At 44.3% G+C, this 14,899-nt stretch overlaps 1 protein-coding gene across 1 annotated transcript in view; it reads left to right on the forward strand.

Moving 5' to 3' along the window:
• ENTPD3 (ectonucleoside triphosphate diphosphohydrolase 3) overlaps positions 1-14,899 on the forward strand; it is a 42,328-nt gene that overhangs the window by 12,462 nt on the left and 14,967 nt on the right. The window contains exons 4-5 of the mRNA XM_060180357.1: positions 6,204-6,321; positions 13,102-13,252. Coding sequence (XP_060036340.1) covers positions 6,204-6,321; positions 13,102-13,252 — 269 coding nt within the window. The remainder of the gene's footprint in view (positions 1-6,203; positions 6,322-13,101; positions 13,253-14,899) is intronic.

The raw sequence follows: 14,899 nt of genomic DNA on the forward strand, positions 1-14,899 counted from the left end.
GCTGCTTACCCAAGTCCCATGCACTGACTTCTATAAACTACATAAAATAATTGGGATTGCTATCAGTAGTAGTTTTTTTTTTTTCTCCAGAGTTATTGCTGGGGCTTGGTACCTGCACTACGAATCCACTGCTCCTATGGTCATTTTTAAAAATTTTTTTGGATAGGATAGAGAAATCAAGAGAGGAGGGGAAGATAAAGAGGGAGCGAGAAAGATAAGACACCTGCAGACCTGCTTCACTACTTGTGAAGTGACCCCCCTGCAGTTGGGGAACGGGATTAAACTGGGGTCCTTGCACAGGTCCTTGAGCTCCATAGTATTTACTTCATACCTGGTGCGCAACCACTAACACCCCCCCAGTAGTTCTTACCCTTTGTGTACTGTTGTTAAATTTAATGAACATGTTCCCCTGAATTACCTCGTTTATCTGGTGCACTATCAAAGGTGGGCTTAGTGAACACTATATTGCAGGTGGGTTTGGCCGGTGGTTGGAAAGGCCAGTAGTGAATCTCAATCCATCCTTTCCCAAGGCCAAGATTCTAGACCTCTTTACTCTTTACTCACCTCCTTCCTGATTGTCAAATGGGAAGTCCAAGAATTTTCCCTTGCTCTTCCAAAAAAAAAAATTTTTTTTTAATTATATTTACTTATCCATTTATTTGAGAAAGAGAGACATCAACCAAAACACTGCTCATTTTGGCTGAACAATAACCCTGGTGGGTTGGGGGGAGAAAAAGAAAAAGAAAGTAGAGCTCTTAAAACTTGAAATTTTCCCTCCCCCTTTTTCCATTGCGACTGGTTTGACCTGCTCTACCAAATTCAAGACGAAACAGAGCACTTGGGCCCCCTCCTGTATTGATTGGCATTAAGCCCCTATTTCCCCCCTTGGGATTTTTGCCTTCTGCACCCCCAGTCACTGTCTTCCAGGGCCATCATTTTCAGAGTCCAATATGAGCAGTACCCCTTCATTACTGTATCTTGCCGCCACTTGGTAAAGAGGGACCTGCAGGGTCACTGGTTCTGAGACCCATCCTTTCTGCTGTGACCTGATGGGTCGAATTAGTTTCCCAGGTTGGCTCACAGTCCTCTGATAAGCTACTACTCTCCACCAAGCCCGACTAGTGAATCAAGCCGTGTTGAGACTGGCCCCTTCTAGCCTTCATGTCACCTCAGCCATCGACCTGTCTCTCTGGCACTTTTTGACTGTCCGTTGCAGAGAACAGTCAGATAAGTCCTTTCTTTCTCTCTGGAAGTATGTTTTTTTCATTGTCCCCATTTGGTAAGTAAGGAAACCGAGGCTCACAGACTTCAGGTCAAGTCTGGGTCTGTCCGACTCTCATCCTCCTGTATCCCGCACCTTGGTTGAGTTGTAAGGTAGCCAAGTCTGCTGGGGTGACTGTTGAGACACTGGTGCCTGGTGTGGTGTGGGAGACCTTTTTTGTTCAGTCACCAAGGGACCTTAGTTTAGTGGGGTACAGGTCTGGCTGGAGAGGGAGTCGATCAGTTTCCTTCTTTTTTTTTCTATTTTTATTTATTTATAAAATGGAAAGATTGACAAGACCATAGGATAAGTGGGGTACATTTCCACACAGTTTCCACTGCCAGAACTCTGTATCCCATCCCCTCCCCTGATAGCTTTCCTATTCTCTATCCCTCTGGGAGTATGGACCCAGGGTCATTATGGGGTGCAGAAGGTGGAAGGTCTGGCTTCTGTAATTGCTTTCCCGCTGAGTATGGGCATTGACAGGTTGATCCATACTCCCAGCCTGTCTCTCTCTTTGCCTAGTGGGATGGGGCTCTGGGGAATCAGGGCTCCAGGACACATTGGTGGGGTTGTCTGCCCAGGGAAGTCAGTTGACATCATGGTTGAAAATTCTTTTATCATTATTATTATTATCTTTATTTATTTATTGCATAGAGACAGCCAGAAGTTGAGAGGGAAGGGGGTGATAGGGAGAGAGGCAGAGAGACACCTGCAGCACTGCTTCACCACTCACAAAGCTTTCCCCCTGCAGGTGGGGACCAGAGGTTCGAACCCAGGTCCTTGTGCATTGCAACATGTGCGCTCGACCTGGTGTGCCACCACCTGGCCCCAATAGTTGGTTTCTTATCATCCGTCCTCTAGTCTTATAGCAAAGTGGCGTCAGAGGCAAGGTGGTGAGGCAGGCCACTCACGTGGAGGATCAGACCTCAGTAGCACCTGGTTTCCCACGGTTTTGGCCTGCACTTGATTCTCCTTTGAGCCTCTTTCTTACTCTGTGGATGTCCTGTCAGGATCCCGACCAGCAGTCATCAGACTGAAAGGCTGAGACTAAGAGGCTAAGTTCAAATACCAGTGTACCCAGGACGTCCTAGTGCAATCTAACAGAGAAAATGTGACTCAGTACTGAACTGTAACTATAGCAGCAAGTGACTGCTATTTGTTTCCCTCCAGAGACCTGGGGCTTCCTGTGTCCATACCCTGGAGGTCTAGGAACAGGAAGCAGGGGCCTGGCCCTTGCAGACAAGACCCTTGGTAGAATAATTCTTGACCTTGGTTGCAGATTGGAATCGCTGTGGGAATTTTCAAAACTGTCATGCCTGGATCAATTCCCAACAGTTCTGATTGAATGGGTCTTGGGGTTCATCCTTTATCATGAGAGTTAAAAAAAATCCCCCCTCCTGCCATCTCATGGTTCAAATGTATGGTGGAGGCAGAGGACAATCTCCCAGAATACCTAACACTCCCTTGCCGCATCTGCTTTCCCCACTATCCAAGGGGACAGAGTTGGTTTAGAGAATTTTTTATTTTCTTCTTAGCTGTCTCTAAGAGGAGGTAGGATGGAGGGAATCCTCCTGAGTTTTTAGAGGTTTTCAATGACCCACTGGGAAAAGGCATCCTCAGACTTCTCAGAGAGGCCCAGTCCATTTCTTTCTGCGGTGTCTGTTGTGATATCTCCTCTTTCATTTACTATCCGATTTATTTGGGTCTTCTCCCTTTTTTGTTTTGTGAGTCTGGCTAAAGGTTTGTCGATTTTGTTTACTCTTTCGAAGAACCAACATTTACTTTCATTGATCTTTTGTATGGTTTTCCTATTCTCAATGTTATTTATTTCTGCCCTAACTTTAGTAATTTCTGTCCTTCTGGTTGCTTTAGGGTTCCTTTGTTGTTCTTCTTCTAGGTCTTTAAGATGTGCAATCAGGCTGTTTATTTGTGCCTTTTCTTGTTTCCTAATGTGTGCTTGTATAGCTATGAACTTCCCTCTTAGGACTGCTTTAGCTGTGTCCCAAATATTTTGATAGCTTGTGTCTTCATTTTCATTGAACTCTCGAAACATTTTGATTTCTTCCTTGATTTCCTCTTTGACCCAGAAGTTGTTAAGAAGTCTACTGTTGAGCTTCCACATTTTGGGACTGTTACTAATCTTTTGTTGATTGTTAAGTGTTAGTTTAATTCCACTGTGGTGTGAGAAGATGCTTGGGATGATTTCAGTGCTCTTGAATAGGCTGATGCTGTCTTTGTGGCCTAACATATGGTCTATTCTTGAGAATGATCCATGTGGATTTGAGTAAAATGTGTATTCCAGTTTCTTGGGATGAATGACTCTGAAAATGTGCAATAGTTCTAGTTTATCTATCTCTTCATTTAGCTCCCTTATGTCTTTACTGATTTTCTTCCTGGATGATCTGTCAAGTTGAGAGAGTGGGGTGTTGAAGTCCCCTACTATGATTGTGTTACTGTTAATATATTGCTGTAGCTCTTTCAGTAGAAGTTTGATGTATTTAGATGGCTTCTCATTGGGTGCATAGATATTAATAATTGTTAAGTCCTCTTGATTGACTGATCCTCTGAGCATTAAGTAGTGTCCATTCCTATCTTTTTTAATCTTATCTATTTTAAAGTCTATCATGTCAGATATGAGAATAGCTGTTCCTGCCCTTTTTTGTGGGCCATTGGCTTGAATGATAGTTTTCCATCCTTTCACTTTAAGTCTATGTTTGTCTTGTTGCGTTAGGTGAGTTTCCTGTAGACAACATATTGTTGGGTTGTGTTTTCTGATCCATCTTCCTACTCTGTGTCTTTTAATAGGTGAATTCAGGCCATTCACATTTATTGATATCAAAGATTGAAGATATTTTAACGCCATTCTTGTAGAGTTTTAGAGTGTTTTGATATATGTTCTATTTGTGGTGGTCTGGTTGTTTATAGGAAACCTTTCAGAACTTCTTTCAAGGCAGGCTTGGTGATGGTTGCTTCCTTCAACTGTTGCTTGTCTGAGAAGGTTTTGATGCTTCCATCTAGTCTGAATGACAATCTAGCAGGATATAGTATTCTTGGCTGAAAGCCTTTCTCATTGAGCACTCGATAGATATCTTGCCATTCTCTTCTGGCCTGTAGTGTTTGGATGGAGAAGTCTGCTGCTAATCTTATGGGTTTTCCTTTGTAGGTGACTCTTTGTTTTTCTCTTGCAGCCTTGAGGATCCTTTCTTTATCCTTATTCCTTTCCAATCTAAGTATGACATGTGTTGGTGTCTTTAGGTCTGGGTTAATTCTGTTTGGGACCCTCTGGGCTTCTTGAATCTTTATGTCTTTGGTGTTGTCTAGACTAGAGAAATTTTCAGCTATTATGGCCTGGAGAACGCTTTCTTCCTCCCCTTCTCTTTCTTCCTCTGGTAAGCCAATAATGCGTATATTGTTTCTTTTGAAGTCATCCCATAGGACTCTGTTGTTGTTTTCAGCATCTCTTAATCTCTTTTTGAGATCTCTTACTTCTTTTTTAGTTGTCTCTAATTCATCCTCAATCTTGCTAATTCTGTCTTCAGCCTCATTGATTCTATTCTCTCTGCCCTTTACTGCTTTCTGGAGTTCATCTATTTTGTTGCCCTGCTCTGATACTGTTTTAGCTTGTTCAGCTAGTTGCCTTCTTAGCTCAGCAATTTCAGCTTTCAGCTCTCTAATAACCATGAGATAATTAGAATTTTCTTCCATATTCTCATTTGTTGTTCCTACAGTTCTGATTACAATTTTTTCAAATTCTTTACTCACTCCTGTTATTATTTCCTTAGCTAATGTTTGGATGTTGAACTCGTTGTTTTGTGCTTCGCCCTCTGGAGGACTTTTAGCTGGACTATTGTCCTGGTTCGAGTCTCCATTATTTTTTCTTGTTGTTTTAACCATTTTATATAAGTTAACAGTTTTTTCAATCCCTGAGTTGGAGTTCAGTGGTGTAAAAGCCTTTTTTTTTTTTTCCCCTGTAGGCTATGGTAGCCTGAGGGCTTTTAAACTATCAATAGGCTTCTTGGCTTAATCACTGACTCCTGACCAAGAGATAAAGCAGGGTGTGGCAGAGATAATCCAGTGGTTATGCAAAGAGACTTTCACAGCCCCTCAGCTATGCCACCGAGGTATAGGTCTTCTCCTGAGTTTCCAGGTTAGATCTCTGTACCCTGGTGTCCGTCCCTGTTGCTGCTCCAGATTCTGAGGGTAGTAGCAGTGGAGACTCAGAGTTGCACTTGGTGAGTCTCTGGGGAGTCCTTTCCTCCCTTCAGCTGTCCCCTTGTTGGTGGAGCAGACTGGAGGTGGTGTCTCCACTGACAAACTGTCAAACTGTTAGCAGTCACTTAATCTCTCCTTAGGCCCCTCTCTCCTCTCTGTCACCAGCCACGCGTGTTTGTACTCACGGGTGATTTACTGGGTTTCTGTGGTCATTCTAGTCCTGTCTTGTTTCGGTCCGGGTGGTCTCCTTTGGTATTCCTAGTGATCCAGGAGAGGAGAGGAGAGGAGAGAAAGCGATCTGCTGCTCGTAGCTCCGCCTCCGGAAGTCCCCATTTCTTTTTCTTTTGCCTGTTTTTTTTTTTTATCTTCATTTTTCCTTTATTGGGGATTAATGTTTTATATTTGACAGTGAATACAATATTCTGTACATGCATAACATGTCTCAGTTTTCCACATAGTAATACAACCCCCACTAGGTCCTCTGTCATCCTTTTCCAGGACCTGTACTCCTACTTACTGACTTTTACTTTGGTGCAGTACACCAACTCCAGTTCAGGTTCTACTTGTGTTTTCTCTTCTGATCTTGTTTTTCAACTTTTACCTGTGAGTGAGATCCTCCCATATTCATCCTTCTGTTTCTGATTTATCTCACTTCACATGATTTCTTCAAGCTCCATCCAAGATGGGCCCAGCCCATTTCTGACTCTCACTTTCCTGTTTTATTCAGTATGGGATCGTGCTGGACGCTGGGTCCTCCAGAACCACATTCTACGTCTATCAGTGGCCGTTGGAGAAGAAGAATAACACTGGAGTTGTCAGTGAGACCTACAAGTGTGGTGTGAAAGGTAAGGCCCGGAATGTGTCTGTGAGTCCCACAGAGAGGCAAGATGGAGCCCACACGTCGTCCTGAGGCAGGGGTTGCCTGAAGACAGGGAATGAGTACTGGCATCAGGGTAGGACAGTTTGAACCCTTGTGTCAGAACTGGTCTTCATCCCTAGACCAGTCTCCCCTCCTCTGGGCCTCATTTTTCTAGCCTAACGAACATCTGTGTGCATGTGGTTGGGGAGGGGGCCATGCTGAGAACTGAGAGTGGTGTGAGTTTTTATCCCATATTTTCTTCTTCTTCTTCTTTTTAATATTTATTTATTTATTCCCCTTTTGTTGCCCTTGTTGTTTTATTGTTGTAGTTATTTTTGTTGTTGTTGTCGTTGTTGGATAGGACAGAGAGAAATGGAGAGAGGAGGGGAGGATAGAGAGAGGGAGAGAAAGACAGACACCTGCAGACCTGCTTCACCACCTATGAAGTGACTCCCCTATAGGTGGGGAGCTGGGGGCTTGAACCGCGATCCTTACGCCGTTCCTTGTGCTTTGCGCCATCTGTGCTTAACCCACTGTGCTACTGCCCAACTCCTGAATTTTTAAAAAATATTTATTTATTTTCCCTTTTGTTGCCTTTGTCTTTTTATTGTTGTTGTAGTTATTATTGATGCCGTTGTTGTTGGATAGGTTAGAGAGAAATGGAGAGAGGAGGGGAAGACAGAGAGGGGGAGAAAAAGACAGACAGACACCTGTAGACCTGCTTCACCGCTTATGAAGCGACACCGATGCAGGTGGGGAGCTGGGGGCTTGGCCTGTCCTTGCACTTTGCACCATGTGCACTTAACTATCCTATATTTTCATGGACACTCATGGAAGCTATAAGAGAAGATGATATATTACTTTTTAGTATCAGCAGTAACCAGAGCGTCAGCAACTGAGATCCAAGTTCTCTAGTTCTTTCTTTTTTCTTTTTTCTTTTTTTCTTTTCCCCCCAGAGCTTATAGTGGTGTGGGAAATTGAACCTGGGACTTTGGAACCTCAGGCATGAGAGTCTCTTTGCATAACCGTTATGTTATCTCCCTCACCCCAAATAGTTTTATTTATTTTGGATAGAGACCGATAAATTGAGAGGGGTGGGGGGCCTGCAGCACTATTTCATCATTCTAAAGCTTTCCCCCCTGCTGGAGGGGACTGGGGACTTGAAGCCAGGTCCTTATGCACAGTATTGTGTGCACTCAACCAGGTGCACCACTGCTCAGCTCTGGTTTGTGGTGGTGCAGGGGATTGAACCTGGGACCTTGGAGCCTCAGGCATGGAAGTCTCTTTGCATAACCATTATGCTGTCTTGTCTACCCCCCCCCCCCCCCCCGCCGGCCCAGGGGTTCAGGTCCTCCTAGCTCCCAGTTTGCACTGGATGATGTGACATGGGCACAATAGTACCCACTTGCTCTGTAGGTTGTGTTACAGAAATAGAACGCTGAGGTTAGGGAATCTGAAAGCTTGATCTTCAACACTGAGCGAGTCTACTTTTTGTTTGGGGTTGGTGGCGGGGATACTCTCTCGTCTTCTGAGCCTACACACAGACAACCTTGAAAAGATGATCTAGAGCAAAGGCAGCCAGTGTCTCTGCTCGTAGGACATGCAGAAATCAAAGGAAATCATAGAGAATTATCTTCTGACAGGGATTAGGGTAACCAGTCTGTGGGTAATGGAGGGGAGTGGACAATATATGTTAAAAAGGAAGAAGAAAAAGAAAGAAGTCTGCATTTAAGTCCATTTCAGTGGCACTTTATTAATAGGCCTTAGATCTTGGCATTTTGGATTTTATATATTCGTATATGTCACATTCTTCTTCGAATTTTTTCCTCCTACTATTTAAAAACGTAAAACTACCTTAGCTCACAGGCTGTATTTAAAAAAAGAAGGTGGTGAACTGGATTTGGCCTTATGAGCTGCCAACCTCAGAAATAGAATATTACCAGCATCTTTAATGACCACCACCACCACCACTACCATGCCATTCCTGGCAAAGCCTGGATTTTTATTTCTTTTGTAGAGCCAGGGTCTATTACATGTACAATTTTACCACACCTAGATCAAGTTTTTGTTTTGTTTTATTTATTTTTTTTGAGAGAGAATTATATGGTGGTTGTGTTTTTTTTAAAAATCTATTTATTGGAGACAGGCAGAAACTGAGGGGGTAGGGGAGATAGAGAAGGAGTGAGATGGAGAGGCATCTGCAGCCCTGCTTCACCGCTCACAAAAGAAAACTTTTCCCTTGTAGGTGGGACCAGGGATTTGAACCCTGGTCTTTGTGCATTGTAACATGTGCGCTTAACCAAGCACTATCCAGGTGAGTTATTTCACAGGCCCTGGACCAACATTTATTCAGAGAGAGAGAAAGAAAGAAATAGAAGGAGTGACTGACTGACTGACTGACTGACCAGGACATTGGAGAATCCCTGGTGCCATGCTGTGGCATTCCCAGATGGTGCTACGCTTTGCACCTGGACCAGCCACGTGGAAGGGCATGCCCTTACACTCGCTGAACCTCAATTTTATGTTGAGTCTTCCTTGCTTTTCTTTGAGCTTTTGCTTATTTGGTTTTTCCTGTTTTGAAAATGAGCCAGGAGGGCTGGGCGGTAGCCCAGCAGGTTAAACGCAGGTGGCGCAAAGCACAAGGACTGGATCTGCGCAGGGGGCACAAAGCACAAGGACTGGCTCAAGGATCCCGGTTCGAGCCCCCGGCTCCCCACCTGCAGGGGAGTTGCTTCACTAGCCGTGAAGCAGGTCTGCAGGTGTCTGTCTTTCTCTCGCCCTCTCTGTCTTCCCCTCCTCTCTCCATTTCTCTCTGTCCGATCCAACAACAATGACAGCAACAACAACAATAATAACAACAAGGGCAACAAAAGGGCAGTGAACCATCAGTAAATTTAGGAGTGTGGTTCTCTAAATAAAAAGAAAGAAAATGAGCCAGGAGCTGTGCCGTGATGAGAGGACTGGGCATGGCAGTGATGGCGCCCTGAGTATGATCCTTCCCATTGCATGTGGGAGAGTGACTGATGCTCTGGCCTTCTCTCTTACACGAGCAAACAAGTGGCTCTTTAAAAAGTGTGGGGGGGGTTAGGGCAGTTGGACGGTAGTGCAGCACTTTAAGCGCAGATCCTGGTTCCAGCCCCCAGCTCCCCACCTGCAGGGGAGTCGCTTCACAGGCGGTGAAGCAGGTCTGCAGGTGTCTGTCTTTCTCTCCCCCTCTCTGTCTTCCCCTCCTCTCTCCATTTCTCTCTGTCCTATCCAACAATGAATGACATCAAAAGCAACAATAATAACCACAACAAGGCTACAACAACAAGGACGACAAAAGGGGGGAAAATGGCCTCCAGGAGCAGCGGATTTATGGTGTAGGCGCTGAGCCCCAGAAATAACCCTGGAGGCAAAAAAAATTAAAAAAATAAAAATAAAAAATAAAAGCAAAGGGGGCCCAGGTGGTGGTGCAGCTGGTTGAGCACACATGTCACAGTGCCTAAGGACATGGGTTCGAGCACCCAGTCCCCACCTGCAGGGGAGAAACTTTGTGAGTAGTGAAACAGGGCTGCAGGTGTTTCTCTGTCTCTCTCCCTCTCTAGCTCCCCCTTCCCTCTCAATTTCTGGCTATCTTTATCCAATAAATATTTTTTTTAAATAAAGAAAATAAAAATGGAAGCCAGTGTGTATGTATATAAATGGAATCAGACATCTTTTATAACTTACTTTGTTCACTAATACAGTTAGTCTTGTGTGTTTTGTTTTGGGCACAGGGGCTCCCTGCCTACATGATTTCTCTACTCCCAGAAGACTCCTTCCCCCACCCACTTCTTTTTCTTTTTTACTTTTATTTAATTTTTTATTTATAAAAAAGAAACATTGACAAAACTATAGGATAAGAGGGGTACAGCTTCACACAATTCCCAGCACCAGAACTCCATATCCCACCCCCTCCCCTGATAGCTTTCCTATTCTTTATACCTCTGGGAGTATGGACCCAGGGTCATTGTGGGATGCAGAAGGTGGAAGGTCTGACTTCTGTAATTGTTTCCCCGCTGAACATGGGCACTGACAGGTCAATCCATACCCCTAGCCTGTCTCTCTCTTTCCCTAGTGGGGCAGGGCTCTGGGGAAGCGGGGCTCCAGGACACATTGGTGGGGTTGTCTATTTGTATATGTGTGTGTGTGTGTGTGTGTGTGTATTTAAAAGAGCAGCCCAGGAGGTGGCACAGTGGATGAAGCATTAGACTTACAAGCATGAGGCCCTGAGTTCGATCCCTGGCATCAATGTAAGAATGATGCTCTGGGGAGTCGGACAGTAGCGCACCAGGTTAAGCACACATGGTGTGAAGCACAAGGACCAGAGTAAGTCTAGCACTAACTTCAGGGAGATGTGACATTGTACCCCAGAGACACAGTTGTCTTTTAAAACATTACCCCAATTTAAAAAAGTTTTTGTTTGTTTGTTTGTTTTTGTGACCTATAGATGAAAAGGAATTGGGAAGAGTGGGCTAAGCTCACTGGGCGCGTTAGAGCGCCCAGCTCCCCACCTGCAGAAGAGTCGCTTCACAGGCGGTGAAGCAGGTCTGCAGGTGTCTGTCTTTCTCTCACCCTCTCTGTCTTCCCCTCCTCTCTCCATTTCCCTCTGTCCTATCCAACAACAACAACAATAATAACCACAACAATAAAACAACAAGGGCAACAAAAGAGGAATAAATAAACAAATATTAAAAAAAAAGAAAGAAAGAATGAGAAGGAATTGATGCAAGCAGAACTTGGACTGGGTTTGGTGTATTGCACCAAAGGAAAAGACTGGGGTGAGGGAGGGTTTAGGTCCTGGAACATGGCAGAGGAGGACCTCTTGGGGGCTGAATTGTTAAGTGGAAAACTGGGGAATCTTATACATGGAGCAACTTCAACTACTGGATAAGTGCCGCGCGCTAACCGATTGTGCAACTGGATCTCCCAACTCTAACTACTGTATTTTACTGTTAACTGTTAACCTTTGCCCCCGCCCCCAGTAAAGAAAAAAAAAGTTAATAGGATATCAGCTGATTACATGAATGAAATTTATCTGAATTCTGACTCCAACAAACTAGAGAGACAGAAATGGGGGAAAGGAGAAGGAAAGCTAAATTATTACTGTGGGGAGCCCGGCGGTAGTGCAGCGGGTTAAGTGCATGTGGCGCAGAGCACAAGGACTGGCATAAGGATCCCAGTTTGAGCCCCCGGCTATCCACCTGCAGGGGAGTCGCTTCACAGGCGGTGAAGCAGGTCTGCAGGTGTCTATCTTTCTATCCCCCTCTCTGTCTTCCCCTCCTCTCTCCATTTCTCTGTCCTATCCAACAATGACGACAACAATAACAACAATAATAACCACAACAATAAAAAAGCAAGGGCTACAGAAGGGAATAAATAAATATTTAATAAAAATTTTACTGTGGAGTAAATGTACAGCTTACATGTTTCTATTATATTAAGGACCTATTTTATTTTATTATAGTGATTTATAAAATTATAAATTAATAGGAGTGTATATTAACACCATTTCCACCACCAAAGGTCTGTGTCCCAACCCCCACCCCGTGTAGTGAAGCTGAAAACCTGCCCCCCCCCCAGAGTTTTTTTACTTGGGTGCAATACTCCTAACTCAGTCAAATTCTTTGCGTTTCTCTTTCTGTTCTTTCTTAAGGATAGATGTAATAATGGGATTAAGGCTGTGCTCACTTAACAGAGTTCTTTTCTGGTAGTGTTACATGCTAAAACATTCGCCAAGTGAAATGATGACACCTTGTCTGCAGTTGTCTGTGCTCCAGGGAGATGAAGCAGGAGTTGATGGTTGTCGCAGTGGGAGATGTTCATCGTCTTCCCTCCTTTGTTTGGACATGACATTTCCGTAATGGTTTTAGTTTTAACCAGAGCACTGCTCAGCTCTGACTGTGGATGGTGCTGAGGAGCCAACCTGGAGCCTCGCAAACGCAAGTCCAGGATACCACCATGGATGACAGCTCTCTTTTCTTTCTTTTTTAAATATTTATTTATTTATTTACTCCCTTTTTTGTTGTTGTTGCACTTGTTTTTTCTTTTATTGTTGCAGTTATTATTTGTTGTTATTGATGTCGTTGTTGTTGGATAGGACAGAGAAATGGAGAGAAGAAAGGAAGACAGAGGGGGAGAGAAAGACACCTGCAACCTGCTTGTGAAATGACTCTCCAGCAGGTGGGGAGCCAGGGGCTGGAACCGGGTTCTTTACGCCGGTCCTTGCGCTTTGCACCATGTGTGCTTAACCCACTGCGCTACCGCCTGACTCCCAACAGCTTTCTTAAAATAAGCCAGTTCCAGCATTAAAAAAAATTATCTTTAAATGTTTTATTATCTTTATTTACTTATTTATTGAATAGAGACAGCCAGAAATTGAGAAGGAAGGGGGAAATAGAGAGGGAGAGAGACAGCGACACCTGCCGCTTTCCCCCTGCAGGTGGGGACGGGGCCTCAAACCCATGTCCTTGCGCATTGTAACGTGTGCGCTCAACCAGGTGCAGCGCCAGCCAGACCCTTCATATTACCTTTAATCTTTATAACCCTTTGTTTCCACATTTGTGGAGTTGATTCATCAGTGTGACTGCATGGGGTTTACCTTATATCTCTGTTGTAATCCCTTACTCACGCCTATTCATTTCCAAAGTTGATTTGTTTTATATGTAGAGGTGGGATTGCTTTCATTGGTTCCTGGGAATGGTGTGGGGCGGGGATGGGGAGATGCTAACTGGTTGCTCTTCAGGCCCTGGAATCTCTAGCTATTGGAAGAAGCCCCAAGATGCTCCCAAAGCTTTTGAGGATTGCATGCGAAATGTCACCTGGCAGATTCCAGCACACCTCCGCGACTCCACCCAGATTTACCTGGGGGCCACTGCTGGGATGCGTTTGCTGAGGTAAGAACAAAAGGATCCATTTGACCAAAACTGCCTGGAACTGTCAAACTTTGCCAAGAATTTAATTCTCTCTGTAGGAATCTGAATGGAAGCAGGAAGTCCAGATTTGCCAGGAGTTTAAGGCTTCTAAAGTTGGAAACCTTTTAGTGTTTATTTTGATACCCAGAAAGAAATTATTCTAAAAGTTGATTTTTCTCTCTCCTGGTGACTTTACTGAGGACTGAGGTGGGGGGGAGGGAAAGGAAAGTTATACAAAATCTACTTATGGGATATACCTCTGATCTGACTTTTTTCTTTCTTTTTTGGAAAGTAGAAGCTGGGGCCAGGTGGTGGTACACTTGGTTGAGCGCACACAGGTTACAGTGCACAAGGACCCAGGTTCAAGTCCCTCGTCCCTACCTGCAGGGGGAAAGCTTCACAAGTGGTGAAGCAGGGATGCAGGTGTCACTCTGTGCCTCTGACTCTCTATCTACCCTTTCCCTCTAGATTGCTGTCTCTATCCAAAGAAATAAATAAATAAAGATAAAAGTTTAAAAAGTGGGAGTCAGGCAGTAGCGCAGCGAGTTAAGTGAAGGTGGCACAAAGCACAAGGACTGGTGTAAGGATCCCAGTTTGAGCCCCTGGTTCCCCACCTGCAGGAGAGTCCCTTCACAGGCGGTGAAGCAGGTCTGCAGGTGTCTATCTTTCTCTTCCCCCTCTGTCTTGCCCCCCTCTCTCCATTTCTCTCTGTCCTATCCAACAATGACGACAACAATAACTACAACAAATAAACAAATTTAAAAAGGAAGAAAAAGAAAGAAAGAAAGGAAGAAAGAGAAAAAAAAACAAAGTAGCGGCTGCTTTTGACAACTGTAAACAACCGACTAACTCCACTCTAAGAGCAAGCTACCGCTCTGATGCTTCTACCCGTTTACGAAATGCCATTGACAGACGTATTTAAATAATGGGATGTGGGTGGACAAGATAGCTCACCCAGGCAGTGCACTAGTTTTCCATGCGTCCAACCCAGTTTCAAGCCCAGCCCCCACCACGTTGGTGGTTAACCTCACATTGTGTCTCTCCCTTTGCCTCTGTCTCTTTCTATAAACCAAGATGTAGAGATGATAAATAGATAGACAGACAGATATGAAAAAGCTGGCTCAGAGTAGTAAACCCCCAGCAACACTTCCTTTAGGAATAAAAATGAAATTCCTTTATCCACACCCAATAAACCCTTGGAGTTATTATTAAACAAACATCTAATTTTATGCAGTTCAGTAGTTCCTTCTAAATCTGCAGCCACTACTCTTAGCCCGGTTGCACTGTATTTGCATACCCTTTCTCCTCATTTTATTGAAGTAAATGAAAAAGAGTTGATTTAAAAAAAAAAAATCTTAACCACCTGCAGGGGGAAAGCTTCAAGAGTGGTGAAGCAGGGCTGTAGGTGTCTCTCTGTCTCTCTCCCTCTCTATCACCCCCTTCCCTCTCAGTTTCTGGCTGTCTCTATCCAGTAAACAAATAAAGATAATAAAAATGTTAAGAAAGAGAACTTAAGGGAGCAGGTGGTGGTGCGCCTGGTAGAATGCATACATTAGCATGTGCAAGGACCTGCATTTAAGCCTCTCGCCCCACCTGAAGGGGGAGGAGCTTCGTGAGCAGTGAAGCAGG

Source organism: Erinaceus europaeus, chromosome 21, assembly GCF_950295315.1.
Source record: "Erinaceus europaeus chromosome 21, mEriEur2.1, whole genome shotgun sequence".
Lineage (NCBI taxonomy): Eukaryota > Metazoa > Chordata > Mammalia > Eulipotyphla > Erinaceidae > Erinaceus > Erinaceus europaeus.